Raw genomic sequence first — 22549 nt, forward strand, 5'->3', positions numbered from 1 at the left:
TGGGGGTTGTCTTACCAATGCTAACGAGACAATTCAATTAGAGTGGGCTATTATCAGCAGGAGGAAAAATCACTAGAAGAAGGATGTGGAAAAATTGGAAAGAGTCCAGCGGAGGGCAACAAAAATGATTAGGGGGCTGGAGCACATGACTTATGAGGAGAGACCGAGGGAACTGGGATTGTTTAGTCTGCAGAAGAGAAGAATGAGGGGGGGATTTGATAGCTGCTTTCAACTACCTGAAAGGGGGTTCCAAAGAGGATGGATCTAGACTGTTCTCAGTGGTAGCAGATGACAGAACAAGGAGTAATGGTCTCAAGTTGCAGTGGGGGAGGTTTAGGTTGGATATTAGGAAAAACTTTTTCACTAGGAGGGTGGTGAAGCGCTGGAATGGGTTACCTAGGGAGGTGGTGGAATCTCCTTCCTTAGAGGTTTTTAAGGTCCGGCTTGACAAAGCCCTGGCTGGGATGATTTAGTTGGGGTTGTCCTGCTTTGAGCAGGGGGTTGGACTAGATACCTCCTGAGGTCCCTTCCAACCCTGAGATTCTATGATTCTATGTGCTGGCAACTGAAGTCTCCCATTATCACTGTTTTATCCGACTTTGTAATCTCTTGATATCCCCCAACACTGCAGTGACTCTCCTTTTCCTGATTGGGGCTTGGGAGTGTGACCCTTCTAGCTTATTGGTGATCTTGTGATTTGGGCCTCTTCAAACAGAATTTTTATCTCAGGAGCTTCTACATCTCTGCTCTCAGTGGGATGGGAGTGTCTATGGCTGAGTGTATTCTGAGAAACTCAGCAATTCAGGGTGATGGTTTCACTTTCAGGTTTGCTCATTTCCTTCTCTGAGGAGATTCTGTGTGAAGCCCTTGGAGAAAGCACTGAAGTTTTCTGAACTCTCCTGCCTGTCAGAGCCAGGGAATCTGTCCACCAGGTAGGACCGCGGCAAATATCTTGTCAGAACTGAATTATATTGGTTTGTACAAACGTCAGAATTCTTTGTTTCGTCCTTTTCTGGCCTCCAGGAATGTGTCTGAGTCTGTCAGCCTGGGACTGGCCTGTTTTATAGGGGCCTCAGGGGTGGGAGCCAGCTGCTGGGGTCTGAATTGTGAACAGAAATCTGTGGGATAAGTGTTGGATGCTGCTAAATTGCCTTTTCTCTCCACTGTGAAAATTATATTATTTAACTGAGCCGGAGGGTGTGTATTTAGTGTCCGATGGCTGGAAGTTTCTGGGTGTGGAAGAGCCTGGATTTTTGTGGCCAGCCGTATGATTAAAAATCCATTTCACTTGCTGCTATTTCTGTGTCTGCTGAACATTCTGACGCCCTTGGGGGTTTGGACTGAGCCAGGTTCATTAGGACTTTGTGTCCTGATTAGAGAAGCAAGTCGTGCGTCTGTGTCTCCTCCTCTGCATTAAGAATATTGTTTACTCCAGCTCATTGGCTTTGCTGTGTCTTCAGTTAAATGTTTGTTCAGTTTTTCCCCTACCTGGTTTCTTTTTATGAATGAGGATGGCTCCATTTTTGCTGAGTATTTAGCTCAGAGATTCTTTCTTTGTGCAACGTTTTTTGATTTATCCTGAATGTCATGTTCCAAAGCTATTAAAATAAGCTGCCCTGTAGCTGCAGCCACAATCCTCTTCCACCTGACCAGGGCTCACTCCCCCACTACTAGTCTGGAATCAACGTCTGTCTCCAGGCTGGAACCTCATCCCTAGTCTCCATTAGATTGGAAATGCCCCATCTCCTGCTGGAAAGAATCCTCACAACCTGCACCCACTGGATTAACCCCAAACACCTTCCTTGTTGGGCAAGAACTTGCCTTCCATTCCTTACAGACCAGAAACTCCTGATCCCCTGCAGGGCTAGAATCCCACAGCCCTCTCCTGCCAGACTGGAGCTTCTTCCCCGCTGAACAGAAAGCTCCGCTGCCCCACTGATACCTTTAGACTCTTGTAACTGTTAAGTCCATGTTTTGATTGGCTAAATACTATTTGAATTCCCCTCATATGACTCTCCCACATAGAATTCATGGTCTGGAGGATCTCTTGCTCTTGTCACCCATGTAAGTTATACTCTTTTAGACTTTGTTCAGTATGTTTGTTCTGTGACATGTTACTAAGGTGTTCTTTAAATAGAAAAATAAATAAATAAATAAACCACCTTCCCGCGAGGGAGATATTGTTCAGCTGCCTCAGTAGAAGTATAATTATTTGCTGAATAGGGAATAAACCTTCTGTTTTCCAGCCAGGATGAACTTTTGATCCAAGTGGTTAGCCAGATTTTGGTTCTTGTGTGTTGTTCTAGCTAAGAAGAAAGATTGATGATAGAGCCTGTGACACTCTGTACCTCATGTGACACCCTGTACCCCATGTTCACCACTTTTATATGTTATATTTTGTACAAAGTATGCCTTATGCGGTATCTTTTGAAATCCCATAATCTGCTGAACATCGTTGTCCTGTTACTATGTGTGTAACAACACTGCACTTAAAACGATGAGATTTTACAGTATGGTTATTACTGAATTATGTTGTATTTCTGGGTACTGACAAAAAGCCAGTTTCTCAGAGACAAAGGCACACTTGCATGCCAGAAAGGTGCTACAGAGCCATTACCGATATAATCGGACATTCACCAGCAGGGGGGAAGGTATTTGCAATTCAGCTGAAGGACAGCTTCAGCTCATGTATGCAGTGGAACTGCCTGACCCCTTTACCCAGCAAGGATTTTTCCAGCACAAAGGGTTGGAGGACAGGAAGTGGGGGGGATGTCCCCAGGCACTCCTCCTCCTCTCCACCTCTCTTCTTTCTGCTCATGACAACAATGAATATCTAAGGACACTGAACCAAGGGGAGTGGTCCCAGGCTGGAAGAAGATACAACCTGTGAAGTGTATGACAGCTAATGGTCAGACAGCCTGTTTTGCTTTTAGAACTATCAGCCTTGGTAAGATTTAGGAATTAATTTGTGGTTCTAGCTTTTTATTTCTTTTGTAACCAGTTCTGACCTTTATGCCTCATCACTTACAGTCACTTAAGCTCTATCTTTTTCTAATGAATAAATTTATTGTATTGTTTTATCTAAACCAGTGGGTGTGTTTGAAGTGTTTGGGAAACTTCTACTTGGGTTAACAGAGGCTGGTGCACAAACATTACCCATCATTGGAATGTCAGACTGTCCATGCGCTTATACTGCTCAGTAGAATCCTGAGGACTCCAGGACACACATTTCTGGGGGGCGAGGCTGGGGCTGGTGGTATGCAGGTGTCGCCCTGTATATAAATCATGAATGGCTGGGCATAGCAGTCATGTAGTCAGCTGGGAGTGACTTTGCAGGCTAGTGGCTGTGCGTGAGCAGAGGCCTGGGGGGGTTTGCTGCTCAAGCACCCCAGTTGTGGTGCTAAGGGGACACAGCAGCCCAGCAGCTCAGATTGCACCTAGGGAATGTCACAGAGCCAGGTATATTCTTTGATGCCGTCTTATTTATTTACAAAGAATGGGCGATGGGGATGGATCACCTGGTGATTCCCTGTTCTGTTCATTCCCTCTGGGGCACCTGGCACTGGCCACTGTTGGGATACTGGGCTAGATGGACCTTTGGTCTGACCTAGTATGGTCGTTCTTATGTTCTTAAGTCCTGTTTCCCTGAACACAGTAGGAATCCAACACAGGAGACAGTTTCTTGCAGTTCCAATCCCCTTTCCAGCCAGCCCTCTGTGCCCAAAAATCTCTCTCTCTTCGCTTTCTCTCAGGACCACATTACCAGCACTTCTGTCACTGTCTGCTTCGCTTTTGGGCTGCTTCTGTCTGTCTCTGTGGTTCAGCTTGGGCCACCTGGGTCAGCTTCTGCTCAAGCTTTTCCATGTGCCTGTGTTTTGGGCGCTACTGCTGCTGTTTCAGCCACCGATTACATGGCTTTTTTACATTTACCCTGAATACAAAGTGGTGGTTACACCTGACCCATAGCAACAAGGTAGAACCCAACACGTAACAGCATCAAGCAGAAACTCATAGGGGACAAAAGCCAAATAGGGTGATCATGAATCGGAGATCACATTGTCTGTGTAACTGTGCTGCTGGTGTTTTTTAGGGCTGGATTGGCCTCTCACCTACCACCATGGCTTACCCTGGAGCTTCAACAATTGAGATGCCAGCCCTGGGCCGCCCTCTCCGGCTGGGGATGCTGTACGACTGCCGCAGCGACACTCTCATACCAGGTACGCTTAGAGCTGCACCAAACACACTTGTATTTGTTTGCTGTAGTTTATGGACTTCTTGCCAACTTACCTACCCTGCGGGACCCTTTCAACATAACACCTGGCTCACTCTTTTCCAAAATAGGGAAAGAACAGGTTAAAAAATATTTCGATAAGGTAGATGTATTGAGGTCAGCAGGGCCTGATGACATTCATCCTAGGATACTTAAGGAACTAGCCGAAGCAATCTTGGGACTGTTAGCAATCAGAAGAGAACTCATGGAGGATGAGTGAGGTACCAGAGGACTGGAGAAGGGCAAGCACAGTGCTGTTTTTAAAAAGGGGAACAAAGAGGACCTGGGGAATTATAGACTAACTTTGATTTTCAAAAAAGGCTGGATAGCCATCTCTTTTGGATAGTTTAGACACACAAATCCGCTATCTTGGCAGGGGGTTAGACTAGATGATCCTTAGTCTCTTCTAAACCTTTAGTGTGTGTGTTTGTGCTTGTTGCTTGACTGAAGTGTATAGTGTGGTCTGTTTGTTTGGGGACCATGTGCTGAGCCTTGTGGCCTGCTAGGCAAGGCTCAGAGCTTCTTAACGAGGTTTTGAGTCCCAAGCCTTTTAGCCCCCATCAACCCTTAACCAGGGAGAACAGGGGTTAAAAAATCAACTCCTAAGTGACCCGAGGAGCTGGTGACCAGGAGCAGCTAACAGGGGAGTTTTGCGAGAGAGTTGCAGCATGTCTAATTAGCTGTCCTATGGGTGGGTGGCCTATGTGTGCATTTGGTGCAAGGAGCTCCTGGCCCTCAGAGACCATCTTCCGGGCTTTGGAGACCAGAGTGGCTGAACTGGAGGAGCTAAGGGAGACAGAGAGGTACATAGAGGAGACTTTCCAGTAAACAGTAGAACGGTCCCACCCCCGGTCTGACAGCCTCTGTGCTGTTGAGGAGGGTGAAAGCCTCAGGGAAGGAGAACATCCAACTGGAGCAGAGGGAAACGATCCCATAGTTGGGACCCTCCTACCACATGATGTTGTGGTGTCCTCTCGCCCTGAGGATCTCTCTCCAGGGTAGAGAATTCCAGTTATTAGGAAGAGACAGGTAATAGTAATGGAGATTTGATCATTAAAAACATAGATAGCTGGGTTTGCAGTACCCGGGAGTACTGCATGGTGACTTGCCTGCCTGGTGTGAAGGTTGCGGATCTCTCGAGACATCTAGACAGACTGATGTGTAGTGCTGGGGAGGAGCCGGTGGTTGTGGTACATGTAGGTACCAGTGACATAGGGAAGGACAGGAGAGATGTCCTGAAGGCCAAATTTAGGCTGCTAGGGAAGAGACTGAAGTCCGGGACCTCCACAGTAGCATGCGCAGGGCCAATTAGACAGGCAGAGCTGCAGGGTCTCAATACGTAGATGAGACGATGGTGTAGGGAGGAGAGGTTGGGAGGAGGGGTTTAGATTTATTAGGAACTGGGGAAACTTTTGGAAAGGGAGAACCTATACGGGAAGGATGGGCTCCACCTAAACCAAAGTGGAACCGGATTGTTGGCACTTAAGATTAAAAAGGTCGTACAGTAGTTTCTAAACTAAGGGGTGTGGGAAGCTGACACATGGTTCGAACAGAGGCATCCCTTAGGAGAGGAACTATTAATAGAGATTCTCTATGTCCTAGTAAGGAGGGGAGAATGGAAGATGATAAAACACAAGTAGGAGCTGATGAGAAACAGTCAAATGGAAAAGAGTCCCAATTCAATTATCTCACATAATGGCAGACAGCTAAAAAATGACATTTTAACGTGATTTTTTAACGTGATCTAGCAATGCTAGAAGTCTAAATAATAAGATGGATGAACTAGAGCAGTGGTCTCCAAGGTGGGGTGCGCAAGAGGATCCTTCGGGGTGTGTGGCAGGACAAGCGCTGCCGGAGCAGCGCCACTTCGGCAGTTCGGGCGGCTTTTTTTTTTGCTTTGGCAGTTCGGGCGGGAGTCCGAGCGGCATTTATTTTTTTTGGCTTGGGGTGGCAAAACAGTAGAGCCGGCCCTGCAGCGCGGCAGGGGGTGCATGCTCAAAATTTTTTTACTGATAGGGGTGCGCAATCAAAAAAGTTTGGAGACCACTGAACTAGAGTGCCTCATATTAAATGAGGATATGGATATACTAGGCATTACAGAAATGAGGATAATGAGTGGAATGAGGATAATCAATGGGACACAGTAATACCAGCGTACAAAATATATCGGAAGGACAGAACAGGTCGTAGTGGTGGGGGAGTGGCCCGATATTTGAAAGAAAGCATTGAGTCAAATGAAGTAAAAATCTTAAACCAAACCAAACTGTACCATAGAATCTCTATGGACAGAAATTCCATGCTTGAATAATAAGAATATAGCAGTAGGAATGTATTACCGACCACCTGACCAGGATGGTGATAGTGACTGTGAAATCCTCAGGGAGATTAGAGAGGCTATTAAAATAAAAAACTCAATAATAGTAGGGGATTTCAACTAGCCCCATATTGACTGGGTACATGTCACCTCGGGACGGGATGCAGAGATAAAGTTTCTTGACACCTTAAATGACTGCTTCTTGGAGCAGCTGGTCCTGGACCCCCCCAGAGAAGAGGCAATTCTTGATTTAGTCCTAAGTGGAGCACGGGACCTGGTCCAAGAGGTGAATATAGCTGGACTGCTTGGTAATAGTGACCCTAACGTAATAAAATTTAACATCTTTGGGGGGGAGCAGGAGGGGGAACACCACAGCGGCCCAACACTGTAGCATTTAATTTCAGAAATAGGATGGCAAGGTGGATTCCTCACTCTTGCACTTCGAGTGCAGAAGGTGGGGGCCCACAAGGAGTCCAAAAATTAATACTGGCCACTCCAGGCTTGTTTTAAACTCCCAAGGTTACAGCTTCTCTCTGACAGTGGATGGGTAAACGCTGCCACCACCCAAGTGCAAAACCCCTTTGAAGACCCAGGAAGGCGCACTTGGGAATTCCTCCCTGTGGGGTACCCTCAAGCCCTTTCACCCCCGCATCTCCCTCCAGGGAAGAGCTGAGAAAAAAACCACAAAGGAAATCAACCGTTGCCAGCAGCTAATTAAACAATATGCACAAACCTCTTAGGACACAAAAATCCAATCCTGTTCTAAAAAAGGTAAATTTTATTAAAAACCAAAGAAAGAAAATACATCTGGGGACTCAGGCTATTGCTAGATTTTAAAAGAGCAAATACAAGAATTAAGGACCAAAAATATCTTTCTTAAGGTCCAGCTTAAAGGTTACAAGCAAACAGAAGCACCTGGGGTTAGCACAGAGGAGTCTACAAGCCATAAAGAAATAAAAGGGATAAACCTAATTGTGTCTTCCTAGACATTTCCTGATCTACTTACATATCTGGGGTTTTAAATGAGTAGCTTCTAGGTATGATCCTGATGATTTTTTCATACCTGGCCCCAAGCTTCTTACAGCAGAGTTCTGCCCTGTTCCCTCTCTCCTGGAGAACAACCGCAGACAGACAAAAGGGGAGTCTTGTTTCAATTTTAAAAAGTTCTAGCCTTCCCATTGGCTCTCCTGGCCTGGTGCCCACAGGTAAAGCAAGTAGAGAACAGCTACTAAGATGGATTTTATAGCTAACTGGCTGGCTGGGTCCATAAAAAGGAGCTATCCCCCCTTCCATTTATCACAGGGGAACTACACAAAAATGAGGTTAGTTAAACAGAAATTAAAAGGTACAGCACCAAAGTGAAATCCCTGCAAGCTGCATGGAAACTTTTAAAAACAACGTAATAGAGGCTCAATTTAAATGTATACCCCAAATTAAAAAAACATAGTAAGAGAACCAAAAAAGTGCCATTGTGGCTAAACAACAAAGAAAAGAAGTGGTTAGAGGCAAAAAGCCATCCTTTAAAAAGTGGAAGATAAATCCTAGTGAGGAAAATTGAAAGGAGTATAAACTCTGGCAAGCAAAGTGTAAAAATATTATTATAAGGGCCAAAAATAATTTGAAGATCAGATAGCCAAAGCCTCAAAAAGTAACAGCAACTTTTATATATATATACACACATCAGAAGCAGGAAGCCGGCTAAACAATCAGTGGGGCCACTGGACGATCAAGATGCTAAAGGAGCACTCAAGGACAATAATACCATTGGGGAGAAACTAAATGATTATTTGCATCGGTCTTCGCAACTAAGGATGTGAGGGAGATTCCCAAACCTGAGCCATTCTTTTTAGGTGACAAATCTGAGGAAATGTCCCAGATTCAGGTGTTATTAGAGGAAGTTTTGAACAAATTGATAAATTTAACAGTAATAAGTCACCAGGACCAGATGGGATTCACCCAAGAGTTCCGAAGGAACTCAAATGTGAAATTGCAGAACTACTAACAGTGGTATGCAACCTATCATTTAAATCAGCTTCTGTACCAGACGACTGGAGGGTAGCTAATGTGATGCCAATTTTTGAAAAAGGCTCCAGAGGTGACCCCAGCAAATACAGGCCTGTAAGCCTAAATTCAGTACTGGGCAAATTGGTTGAAACTATAGTAAAGAACAGAATTATCAGACACATAGATTTGTTGGGGAAGAGTCAACATGGTTTTTGTAAAGGGAAATCATGCCTCACCAAGCTACTAGAATTCTTTGAGTGGGTCACCATGCATGTCATCAAGGTGATCCAGTGTTTATAGTGTACTTAGATTTTCAAAAAGTCTTTGACAAGGTCCCTCACCAAAGGCTCTTAAGCAAAGTAAGCTGCCACGGGATAAGAGGGAAGGTTCTCTCATGGATCAGTAACTGGTTAAAATATAGAAGGGTGGGAATAAATGGTCAGTTTTCAGAATGGAGCAAGGTAAATAGAGCTGTCCCCCAGAGACCAGTGCTGTTCAAAATATTCATAAATGATCTGGAAAAAGCAGTAAATGGTGAGGTGGCAAAATGTGCAGATGATACAAAACTACTCAAGATAGTTAAGCCCAAATCAGACTGCGAGAGTTACAAAAGGATCTCACAAAACTGGGTGACTGGGCAACAAAATGGCAGATGAAATTCAATATTGATAATTGTAAAGTAATGCACATTGGAAAACATAATCTCAACTATACGTATAAAATCATGGGGTCTAAATTAGCTGTTACCACTCAAGAAAGAGAACTTGGGGTCATTGTGGATAGTTCTCTGAAATCATCCACTCAATGTGCAGCAGCAGTCAAAAAAGTGAACAGAACATTGGGAATCATTAAGAAAGGGATAGATAATAAGACAGAAAATATCATATTGCCTCTATATAAATCCATGGTACACCCACATCTTGAATACTGCATGCAGAAGTGGTCACCTCATCTCAAAAAAGATATATTGGACTTGAAAAAGGTTCAGAAAAGGGCAACAAAAATGATTAGGGTATGGAACTGCTGCGATATAAGGAGAAATTAATAATACTGGGACTTTTCAGCTTGGTAAAGAGACGAATAAGAGAGGATATTATTGAAGTCTATAAAATCATGACTCATGTGGAGAAAGTAAATAAGGAAGTGTTATTTTCACCTTCTCATAACACAAGAACTAGGGGTCACCAAATGAAATTAATAGGCATCAGGCTTAAGACAAAGAAAAGGAAGTATTTTTTCACACAACACACTGTCAGCCTGTGGAACTCCTTGCCAGAGGATGTTGTGAACGCCAAGACCATAAAAGGGTTCAAAAAAGAACTAGACAAGTTCATGGAGGACAGGTCCATCAATGGCTATTAGCTGGGATGGGCAGGGATGGTGTCCCTAGCCTCTGTTTGCCAGAAGCTGGGAATGAGCGATAGGGGATGGATCACTTGATGATTCCCTGTTAGGTTCACTCCCTCTGGGGTACCTGGCACTGGCCACTGTCAGTAGACAGGATACTGGGCTAGATGGACCTTTGGTCTGACCCAATACAGCCGTTTTTATATTCTTATTATTCTGTAAACTGGTGTGGTGGCGAACCTGGCATTGCAAATCTCTTGCTAATCCTGATACGATATTATACTTTCACATGGAGACCATGGTGGTCAGTGCTTTAATTATTACTGTTTGTGTGGCAGTAGCCCCCATGGGCACTAATCCAGGGTCATGGCCTCATTACTAGTCAGTGTCTGTATGCACAGTATAAAATGGCAGCTCCTGCCCCAAAGAGCTTAAAGTCTAGCTTGTGATGGAGTGAGACAGATGGGAATGGAGGAGGAGAGAATGAGGTAAGAGCGAAGCTAGTGCATTGTCAGACAGAGCCAGCTGGATAGATGGAGATTGAAGTGGAGGGTCAGATGAGAGGGCACATTGATTTGAGCCTTCAGTGCTGTGTTCTTTTTCTCCTGGTGTCTCTTTAATAGGAGGCAACTTTATTAAATGAAATTGCAACAATTTCTTATCCTCTGCATTGATGACTGACTATGTGCTTGTGTGGAATTTTCCAGGTATCACTCTATGGGGCATTGAGGCCCTTAAGAAAGACGTGGAGACAATGCCAAAGCCCAATACTGAATTCCAGATCATTGCATCTGACACCATTGAAGATAAGGCCTCAGCCCTCAGTCTGTCTGGATCCCTGAAGGCCAGTCTCCTGGGGGGGATGGTGGAAGTAGGTGGATCTGCAGCGTTTTTAAATGATACCAAGAAATCAAAAAATCACGCCCGAGTTGCTCTCCGCTACTCGGTGACAAACAGGTTTGAGCACCTGACTATGAGCCAGTTGGGGACCAAGAACGTCTCTTATCCTGCTGTGTTTGACCAAGGCACAGCCACCCATGTGGTCACAGCTGTGCTGTACGGGGCGCAGGCTTTCTTCGTGTTTGATCGGGAAGTTTCTTCATCAGAGAATGTGCGAGAGATAGAGGGGGAAATGAAACTGATGATAGAAAAGATCCCAAAGATGTCCGGAGGAGCAGAGGTGTCTGGGGAAAAGGGGAACAAGGCAGAAGAAAAAGCTGAAAAATTCAGTTGCAAATTTTATGGCGATTTTGCCCTGGAGAACAATCCGGTTACTTACCAAGATGCCATGGAAGTTTACTCCACTCTCCCTAAGAGGCTTGGAGTCGCTGGTGAGAACGCTGTACCGGTGCGAGTCTGGCTGTACCCACTGAGCAAGCTGGATCCCAGAGCCGCTCAGCTAGTGCGTGAGATCAGCGCGGTGCTGGTTTATGATGCTCAAAGTGCCATGGAGCACCTGACCGAGTGTGACATCCAATGCAACGACATGGAGAAGGACAGAACGGCTACAACCTTCCCCGAGATCCAGAGGAAAATCCAGCAATTCAGAGAGCTGTGTAAACAGCACAGACAGACCTTCCAAAAAGAGTTAGCTAGAACCCTGCCCTCTATCCGTGGAGGCGGAGCAGAGGACGGGGCCCTGGTGGAGATTTTAACCACCAAGGAGCAATCGCCATTTGGTACCCAGAGACTCAATGAATTTCTGGAGAATAAACAGGAAGAAATGGATTTTGTCAGTTCCTACCTGGCTGAGCTAGAGGAGGTGGAAGTTGTATCCTCCAGGAGTGAGCTACAACGCATAGTTCTCAGCCCCAAGCATGAGTTTGTTGTGTCTCTTGCACTCACTTCATTGCACAATGAGGAATCGTATTTATCAGAATTGAACCTATGGCTGAAGAGACAATTTATGAAGAAAACTCACAATCCAGCTATAGCCAGTTCTGTCTGTGAGACACCAAAATCCAAACAGTGGTTTGAGGATGAAGAGATAAGAAGAAAAGCACGACAAGCCGTAAAGTCCTTCTCTGACTTTGCTCGTGTCAATAAATCCAGTGGAAGATTCAGTTCATTGTGGCCTCTGTTCCAGACAAGGAAAATCCAGGAGTTTCCATTTATCTGTATGAAAACAGAGAGCTGACCAGCACCAGCTTCGAGCCTCCATCAAAACCTCTTCCTCCCCTGATTGATGGAATCAGACATGACCGTGTGCAGCTCACGTTTAACCCAGCTGCCTATGGCAGGGCTGCGATATCCGGCTATCGGGCAGAGTACAGAATTGTAGGGCAGGAGAACTGGACGTCTGTGGATGTAAATAACACACAAGAGACATTCACAGTGACAGGGCTCCGTGCAAACACCGAGTACCAGTTCCGATACGCTGCAGTGAGCAAACCAGGGCTCAGCGAGAGCAGCGACGTGAGTGATCCTGTGAAGACCCTTCCCCCTACCAGCCCGCCTGGGAAGCCTGTAACAGCTACTGTAGATTCATCTGCCATCACCCTCAGCTGGGAGAGTCCAAGTGTCACTGGAGATGGAGTCAGTATAAACGAGTATAAGGTGGAATATAAAGAAGAGGCAGGAGATACGAGTCAGGAGGGGAAAGGCAAATGGCTGGAACGAAGGACAGGAGACAGAACTGAATCTTGTAACATTGATGGCCTGAGGCCTGAGACGCCCTACAGATTCCGGGTGTCGGCTGTGTGTGCGGACGGAGCTGTGGGTGCCCCAAGTGAGGAGACTCTGATTTCAACACTAAAGGAAGGTAAACACTTAAATATGTTTCCATATTCTTCCTTCAGGTATAGGACCTGGAGGCAGCTGATTCAGGTAAAACTACACTTCTCATTGGAGAGAGACTGAGAGCTCAGTTGCGGAGTGTAGAAGTAACTTCAGAATCAACCTATTTTTATGGTGGTTTATTATTTGCATTGCAGTGGTGTCTTCATGACCCAGTCAGTCTTGGGGCTCCATGGTGCTAGGCACAGTACACAGACATAGTAGCAGACAGTCCCTGTTCTGAAGAGTTTACAATCTACATAAACAGGACAGACATAAGCTGGGAGAGAGGGAGTATTATTATCCCCATTTTACAGATGGAGAATTGAGCCCCAGAGAAATTAAGGTTCAGATCTACAAAGACACTTAGGTGCCTAAACCCCAGATTTAGGCACCACGGCAACCCACTAAACCCCTGCTTGGCTACTGCTGAAATCTGTAGGTGTTTAAATTTTCAGGGTAAAACTTCCCTACACACCTGAGTTTCTGTTCCTGGGCATGTGCCCTCTGGCCTTACTCTGCCTATCTCCCACCTAAGCCCCAGCATGAGCCACAAACCAGTGTATAAACTCCTGTCTTTTCTTGAAGGGCCCAACCTGGCAGGCGTGATCTCAGCAGGATAACTGGATTGGGCCCCATTCCAATTCCAGCTGAAGGAGGAGGTGGTGATGCTCACATGTGATTTTTAAGCACAGTGGCTAAAGCACTCACTGGGATTCAATTCCCCCTTCTGCTTGAGGCTGGGAGCAGGGATTCGAACTGGGGTCTCCCACACTTTATTCAGGAGAGAGTGTGAACCACTGAGCTATGGGATGTTCTGATGGGTACGTTGGTGGGTCTCTCAAACTCTCCTGTTGAAGGGTGTGACAGAGTCACAGGCCCGATGCTCTGGAACTGCTCTGTATGAAGCCAGCCAGGACTCCAGGTAACGCGACTCCCCTCAGGGCTGTCCAGCGCAAGGAGCCTGCTCGGCTTCGGCCTTCCTGGTCTGACCTCGGAGCATTCAGCATCCCTGTTCACACTGCACACTACCCCTTTCTGGGGGAGCCAGAGAGCCCCGCACCCCAACTCCGCAGTCAGCAGTGCCCCTCAACCAGCAACGCAAAGCAGAAGGGTTTACTGGTCAGCAGGAACACAGCGTAGATCAGAACTTGTTAGCACAGAAGTCAGTGACTTTCAGCAGAGTCCATCTTGGGGGGATCTTGGGCCAGATGTCCTGGACTCCCCTCTGACAGCCCTCCCCAGCAGACTGCCCTGGATCCCCCTGCCTGGCCTCCAACACGCCTGTTGCTCCTCCTCTGGTCTTTGTCCTGCTCCTCAGGCAAAAGGTGTCACGTGGGCGCATCCCCCTCCTGGATCTCAGGTTACGAAGGGGCCGGCCCTCACCTACGTGCAGACAGCTGGGCAGCCTCACCTGCCCTGAGGGCTTGTGACGGGTTGAATCACAGAACCCCCCTGGGATCTGCCACCTGATGTGCCCAGACTACTGCTACCCCTGCTTTCCCTGCCAGCTCAGGACCCCAGCACCCTGTCCTGCTGAGCCAGACACGCCCGTCTGCTCCAGCACAGACCCAGGTCTGAATTACTTGCCCCAAAGCTGCAGGCTTAACTGAAAACAGCTAATAGAAGTGTTCCTGGTTTTAACGCTCAGATGCCCAACTCCCAACGGGGTCTAAACCCAAATAAATCCGGTTTACCCTGTATAAAGCTTTTACAGGGTAAACTCATAAGATGTTTGCCCTCTATAACACTGATAGAGAGATATGCACAGCTGTTTATCCCCCCAGATATTAATACATATTCTGAGTTAATTGATTTTATTAAATACAGAAAGTAGGATTTAAGTGGTTCCAAGTATTAACAGACAGAACAAAGTTAGTCACCAAACAAAATAAAATGAAAATGTGCAAATCTCTGTCTAATCAAACTGAATAGAGATAATCTCACCCTCAGAGATGCTTCAGTAATTTTTTTTCCCAGACTGGACACCTTCCAGGCCTGGGCACAATTCTTTCCCCTGGTACAGCTCTTGTTCCAGCTCAGGTGGTAGCTGGGGGATTCTTCACGATGGTTCCCGCTTCGTTCTGTTCCACCCCTTTATAGATCTTTTGCATAAGGTGGGAATCCTTTGTCCCTCTGGGTTCCCATCCCTTCTCTCAATGGAAAAGCACCAGGTTAAAGATGGATTCCAGTTCAGGTGACATGATCACATCTCACTGTAAGACCCCCCAAGCCTTCATTCCTCTCGGCCTGACTCACAGGAGGGCGTGCAAACAGAGCCATCTACCGTCAATTGTCCTGGTTGATGGGAGCCATCAAGATTCCAAACCACCATTAATGGCCCACACTTTGCATAACTACAATAGGCCCTCAGAGTTATATTTCATATTTCTAGTCCCATATACAAGAGTGGTACATTTAAACAAATAGGATGATCACGCTCAGTAGATTATAAGCTTTAAAATGATACCTTCCAAGAGACCTTTTGTATGAAGCATATTCCAGGTACATTATATTCACCCATTAGCATATTTTTATAAAATCATATAGACTGTAACGTCATAGGCCTCAGCAAAAATCACACACCCTTATCCCCACCACCTAGGCATTGGTGCAGTACTCAGGGAAACTGAGGCACACACAGTATTAGAATAGGACAGTAAGACTCACATGCAACATGACAAGATGAATAAAACCCCACTTCATCACAAAGGGATTCATCTTTGGATAAACAATTAAAGAGTCATTGGAACAGGGGGACTGGACCCTGGTTCTCCCACTGCCTCGGTGAATTCAGACTCACAAGAAACTACGCAGGTGTCTAAGCCAACTGACTCGAGGAGAGTGGTTCCCAGCTGTGAATTGTTAGTAGATATAAGTGTCTCCCTGCAGCCTGGAGTGTGGTGCCCATCTCCATGAGAGGGGCGGGGCATAGCAAAAAAACCTTTTGTTGGGATCTCCCATTGGCTAGCTCAGGTGGCTCCCTGCCTAGCATACAGGTTTTTTGGATCTCATTCTTAGGTGCCGTTCTCTCCCCATGCATTGTACAGAGAATCTAGATGCCTAGCTCAGGCTTTGTGGATCCAAGTGATTTTCTAGGTGTCTAAACGTTAGGCACCGCAACACTTAGCATCACAAGGTCTAAGTCCCTTTGTGGATCTGGGCCTAAGTGACTTGCCCAGTGTCACACAGGCCGTCTGTGGCAGAGCTGGGAATTGTACCCAGAACTCTGTCACAGCCCAGTGGCTTATCCTCAGCACCATCCTTTCTTTCAGAAGAGTGAGTGAGTGTGAGATAAAACCTGCTGGGGACACACCCCTGTGGGAGGACATTTCTTCATTCTGGAAAGATGAAAGTTTAAAGTGGGACTAAAATAAGTGGCAGGTTTGTTCTCTGGCCATCAGAAATTTTCACCAGCTCTGAACAAAATTCTCCTTCCCCTTTTATCTCCTCTAACTCCTTTCACCTTCTCCCTCTGCCCGTTTTCCCCTGGCCTGTCAGGGAAATGCCGTAAATCACTGGAGTAGAGTTCTGAGTGGGAGGAGGGGACACAGGGAAAGGGTTGAAGACGAGAGGCTGTCTGGACACACACATCCAGATTCTCCCCCCGGCCCCCTCTGAAGGGCTGATTAGCTGGTTATGCTGGTGATGAGAAATGCAACGCGTCTGTGAATGTTCTGAAAATACAATGCACTACGGGGGATCTTCCGAACTGAACTTTAGCTTTGAGGTTTTTTTCTCACCCTTTTCATTAACTTTGTCCAATAACTAGTGTCAAAGACCGAGATTTTCATAAGAGCGTTAAGTACCTTCCATTTTGGGTGCCAGCTTGAAGCGACCTGATTTTCATGAAGTGCTGAGCACTCACCCTCTGATAAATGGCCCCCCTTAATGTGTGTGAAGTTGGGGACGCACAATGACTAGTGACTTTTGAGAATCTTGGCCAAAGACCTGGTGGCTTCTGTTATTAAAGAATTAGAGAATTGGGTGTTAATTTGTCTAGATGTTAACTTTTATTAAACTCCATTAAAACTTTGCTCAACGTAAAGTGATGATGTTGAAATTACCCTTTCCCCCGCAATAAGCTGCAGATTCCCATGTGAACAGGTTGTTTTCATGTTGCATATTCATAGATATATTTCTTTTCCTTTTCTAAGATTTGCATGTAAGACAGACTGAGCCAGTTTCAAGAGCTACCAAGGCTGCTGAAGATGCAATTTCAGACAATAGAACATTTGCTGGACTCTCCAAAAAGGAGATTAAAGAATTGCAGGCCACTATTGCAGCAGGAATTTTCACAGATGTGATAGTTAAACTTCAGAACATAAAATCATTAAAAATCACCATGCTTCATGTTGCCATCACGGGTGAGTCAGGTTCAGGAAAATCGAGCTTTTTAAATGCCTTCCGGGGTCTCAATGATGATGATGAAGGTGCTGCTGAAACTGGGGTGCATGAAACAGGAAGGGAGCCAACACCATATCAACATCCTAAACACCCAAATGTAACAATATGGGACCTACCAGGATTTGGGACAGCTAGGTTTCCCTTACATACATATATGAAGTCGGTAAATTTCAACCGCTATGACTTATTCATCATCATGCTCTCAACACCCTTGAGATCCTGCCACCAAATCCTCACCAATGAGATTCGGAGGATGGGAAAGAAGTATTACTATGTGCGTTCCAAAGTGGATCAGGATCTGTGTCATGCTATGCGCCATTGCCGCAAAACCTTCAGTGAGCAGAGAGTCCTGCAGGAGATCAGGGATGGCTGCATAAAACGGATGAAAGGAGAAGGGGAGACTTCCCCCCAGGTTTTCCTTATCAGCCGCTGGGACCCAGACAAATATGATTTCCCCCTCCTACAGGAAACACTGGAGAAGGAAATAGATCAATCTAGCCCTTGTGTCATGTGCTGACGCCCTTACTCCTACCCAGATCTCCCCTCAGCTTCTGGTCCAGCCGTCTTTGTGATACGATTGCAGTGTTAGAGCCAGGACTTTGGCTTGGACAATGGCTCTGTCTCAATCCAAAAGCTGAATAGTTCAAATAACAATAACAAAGGTTCCAATGCACCTGCACAGAAAGCAAGAGACAGGTGTCTCAAAAGCTCTCAGAGGATGAAACTAATTCCTAATGTTTGTAGTCGAAATGTCTTTTAAACTATCAGATACATTAGCAAGTTCCCAGATCTTGTGATTCACTATGTACACATACATACAGGCATAGTTAAGGCAAATGGCTTCTCTTTAACCAGTGTAAGGGGTCTAGTGTAATAGAACCAAGACACCAATCTGTTGTCTGCTTCCACTTTTCCTCCAGGTTTCCTTTGCTATTAGTAGTCTGGTTAGATGCATCTTTTTTTGTCTACTGTGAGCATGGAGTCATTTTGTGACCCACTTTCTAATAAAAACAAACAAAAAGAAAAAGCATTCAGTTGTTAGTACCTTGCATAGGGTCACTTTTATTTTTGAAGGCAATACAACATCCCTTTTCAGCATCCCACAAGGTTTTCAGGAACTTCTGGAAATACATTCCAGTTTGGATTCCTTGCTGGGGCCACCTTCCCCTTTGAAACTTATTCCTACAAATCAGACATATTTTATCACTCGATATTTTATCACTTGATTGAACTGAGTGCAATTATCTTGGTGATATTCTTCCCCTTACATGTATCTGAGATGATTTTCAAAGTTGGATACATTCCTTATAAGCTTCTCCTTGTGTCTCTATTGTAACTAATGGCAGCGTCTCCTCCTGTTTTGAATTACAAAGAGGCACCCAACAACGTCCTGTGCTGATTGGTTTCAGAGTAGCAGCCGTGTTAGTCTGTATCCGCAAAAAAAACAGGAGTACTTGTGGCACCTTAAAGACTAACACATTTATTTTAGCATGAGCTTTCGTGAGCTAAAGCTCACTTCTTCGGATGCATAGAATGGAACACACAGACAGGAGATATTTATACATACAGAGAACATGAAAAGGTGGAAGTATGCATACCAACAGGCAGAGTCTAATCAATTGAGATGAGCTATCGTTAGCAGGAGGAAAAAAACTTTTTGAAGTGATAATTAAGATGGCCCATAGAAGGTGTGAGGAGAACTTAACATAGGGAAATAGATTCAATTGGTGTAATGACCCAACCATTCCCAGTCTCTGTTTAGGCCACATCTCAATTGATTAGACTCTGCCTGTTGGTATGCATACTTCCACCTTTTCATGTTCTCTGTATGTATAAATATCTCCTGTCTGTGTGTTCCATTCTATGCATCCGAAGAAGTGAGCTGCAGCTCACGAAAGCTCATGCTAAAATAAATTTGTTAGTCTTTAAGGTGCCACAAGTACTCCTGTTTTTTTTCTGTGCTGATTGGTTCTTTGATCCAACTCTCCCCTTAGGCACTACTGTAGTAAACAGCATTAACAATTAAGTAATTAAAGCTTTTCTCTTTATCCGCATTCAATTTTGCTATTGAAATGCCAGCTTCAGAGCTATTCAGACCTAGTGCCCCTATATGAAAGTGACGGATTAGTTCCCCTATCTGATCCCACAAATACTGTTTGATAACGGAATGCTACGACTGAAGAATACCGTCTCAAGTCAGATTTCAAAATCAAGCTAATGGGTGAAATCCAGGGCTCCATTGCCATCAATGGCAAAACTCTGACTTCATTGGAGCCAGGATTTCACCCAGCAAATCACACAACATGATTTTTGCAACACCAGGCAAGGAAAAGGAATGTAAAACCGGGGCTGTCCTTTTCCAGTTGAAACCATAGGTCTGACATAGCTCAGACTAGCTCTTACTCTGGACATGAAAGATTTACCTAAAGTTGACTGTTCCCCTTTTAAATAAAATGACTATAGACTTAACAATTTGGATCAATTTATAATCCACTGAATGAGTAAATTGAAACACTCAGCCATCATCTTTCCAGCTATTGGTTGTTCGTTTGAATTCCAAAGTGCTCATACCTACTAATGAACCCTAAATAGGTAATAAGAGACATTTCCTTATAAAAATGGCATAGCCACATGGTTACAATTTTACAGATAGTTGCATTTTGGAATAAATATTTTTAGGGAGGAGAGTGTGTAGGTTTTTTTTGTCTTTTAAGGTTTTCATCCACATTGAAATGTGATTTATATATAAATAAGTGGGTGCCCTATGCGATTTCATATGATTTTTCCTATTGATGAAATAGAACTTTTTATGAGTTCATGTAATTAAACTAATAATGGTTAATAATTTATTCCAGTCAATTCAAACATTTTTTATAATCCCCCCCTTCTGTATCTGTTCAGAAAAATTAGTACTGCATTATAATCTCCAAATTTATCATCTGTAACCCAAGTCATCATTTAGCTATAGTTCTTTTTTTAAACGATAGAAATGTTTGAATGAAAAAATAAAAATGAAATGGCTACGTTAGTGCCAGATCCTGAGTGCTGGGATGGGCAGCTGCTTGTGATACACACTGACCCTGAGAACTGGTTTATTCCTATTCATCTGTGTGAGCATTCTTCACAACAAGCTAAATCCAGACAGAAAGAGGAAAAGATGGAGCGAGAGAAAGGGAGAAAGGGCCACTTTCCGGGCAGGATCAAGGCTAGCTGGGACCCTAGGCCCAATAAAGAATGTTATGGGCAGGTGCAAGAAAACCAGACAGAGACTGAATTGGTCCAAACAAAAAGGCCTGTTATGGCTCAAGGACGGTATGGCTACACTTGCAGCTGTACAGCACTGGGAGTTAAACCTGTCTTTGTACAGCTGAGTAGGGAAAGCGCTGCAGTCTGTCCACACTGACAGCTGCCACCGCACTGTCGTCACCACATTTGCAGCATCTGCAGCGGCATTGGGAGCAGTGCATTATAGGCAGCTGTCCCAGCATTCAAGTGGCTGCAACGTGCTTTTCAAATGGCGGGGTGGGGTGGAGTGTGACAGGGAGCATGGAGGAGAGAGAGAGTGGATTTTTGGAGCCGACACTCTGTCAGCAGCTGCCTTGCAAGTTCCGACCCCCTCCCCCACCCCTCTCTCACTCACTGAAAGCAAACAGCAGCTGTTTGTTTTTTTCCTCACAGACTAGATAAGCAGCCACTCTGAAACAGACCCCCCCCGCCATGCTGCTTCTCTCCTCAAGCCCCCTCCCTCCCCCTCTCTTCAAGCAAACCCTAGCTGTGGGCGTTCCAAAGGGAGCCCCCCTGCTTCTGCCCATTCACAGCAAACAGTAGCTGTGTTTGTTTTTTTGATAAGCAGCTTCGGGAGCCCAGAGTTCACAACAAAACAAAGAGAGTAATCTTTACTTAAAAGGATTATGGGAAGCTTACGGAGGTCAGTTACAGCGTATTAAGATTATTCCCTGTTTACACTGGCATCCCAGTGCTGCAGCAGCAGCGCTATACTCTTTATTCCTCTTGTGGAGATGGAGTACAAGCAGCGCTGTAGCCGCGGAGATACAGTGCTGTATGTGCCTTGCCAGTGTGGACGGGGAGTGAGTTACAGCGCTATAAAGCCACTAACAGCGCTGTAACTCTCAAGTGTAGCCAAGGCCTGTGTTGAGATGGACTGAATCATAAGCAAATGTGGGAATGGAAGTTACCTGTGCCAAGTTTGGCCTTACAGAAGTGAGTTTAATTGGTGGACAAAATAATAAGGGGATGAATTATGCCTCCCACTTTCTACTCCCCTTTTTGGGGAGTTGAAAACTCTCATCTCATCTTCCTCGATGCTAAGACAGAAGGCGGAGACTAGACCAAAGGATTTTCTTTCCGAGAGGAAAGCCATCGAGCCTTGCGCTTGTTTAAGGACAAGTTTAACACAGTTCTTCATTTGTGAGTCCTGAAAGCCATCATATCATCATACCATCCAGTCCTCAGCCCAGCAGCGGGGATACCTGATTGTCAGCTCCGCAGCAGCTCCAGAGCCACATAAGATCCTGTTCCGTCTCCCTTCCCTTTTCATGTTACTTTCTGCCCAACTAATCTTCCTCTTATCCTCCCTCTCATTCCTTTGGCTTTTCACCAGATACAGAAATGAACTGTACTGCACACATCCCACAGGGAGATGAGATGGCCCATCCAGCCCTGCCCAATCTGAGAAAGGAGTCAACCGGATGACGTTCCTGACTGGAAAGTGAACCAGTGTCCAGAGCAACAGGTGCTGTGGCCAACCTGCTGGCCTAAAGCATCCACTCTGACAGACCAGCTGCCATGTGTTCCAAGAATACCAGCCTCCTGTCTCTCCTCCATCTTGTGTCTGTCTCTGTGTTAAAAACAGGATAAATGAATGTCCTTTAAGCACCAGGACTGAGAGTAAAATTAACCCTTGCCTTTCATTGAAGAAAGGTTGTTGGTGAAAATAAGAGACTCTGATATTTTTCCTTCAAAAAAGGAGAGACTGTAGTAGGTTTTGTTTGTTTGTTTTGCATAATTACTGGTACTCAATTTTAGTTTTGCTTGTTTTGATTTCTTGTTCTTTATTGTGTTCTGATCAATAAACTTTCAACTTTAGAATGAATATTTGGGTGTTTGCCAAGAAACGGAGTAAATCAGGGTCTCTGTAGAAAGAACCCTGGATTTTTGTAACACTGGTTTAATGTTGGACAGCGAGACAGTTTATAAAACCTTCAACTCCTTTGGCCCTTGAAATCAATATAACCCACCTCTCTTCTGTAACCCACTGATGCAGGAGGGTCAAACAGTGGCTGATTCGTAGGCACTGGGTTATAACCATCTTGTCTGGACAGTGCATCTGCCACTGAATTTTCTCTACTTTTAAGATATACAGTTCCCATGTCATGTTCTTGGAGAGTGATGCTGCAGTGTGGTAGTTTGGA

The 22549-nt window shown here is 45.1% G+C and overlaps 1 protein-coding gene across 1 annotated transcript; it reads left to right on the top strand.

The window, feature by feature from the left end:
* Positions 1–808: 808 nt before the first annotated feature.
* Positions 809–17727, top strand: LOC120397099 (verrucotoxin subunit beta-like). The gene is given in 5 exon segments (XM_039522588.1): positions 809–932; positions 4091–4217; positions 10643–11989; positions 11992–12696; positions 16868–17727. Coding segments are annotated over 4 exon segments (2919 nt in total). The 5' UTR covers positions 809–932; positions 4091–4117; the 3' UTR covers positions 17635–17727.
* The last annotated feature ends 4822 nt before the right edge of the window (positions 17728–22549 follow it).

This window comes from Mauremys reevesii, linkage group 2 (genome assembly GCF_016161935.1).
Source record: "Mauremys reevesii isolate NIE-2019 linkage group 2, ASM1616193v1, whole genome shotgun sequence".
Classification (NCBI taxonomy): Eukaryota; Metazoa; Chordata; order Testudines; family Geoemydidae; genus Mauremys; species Mauremys reevesii.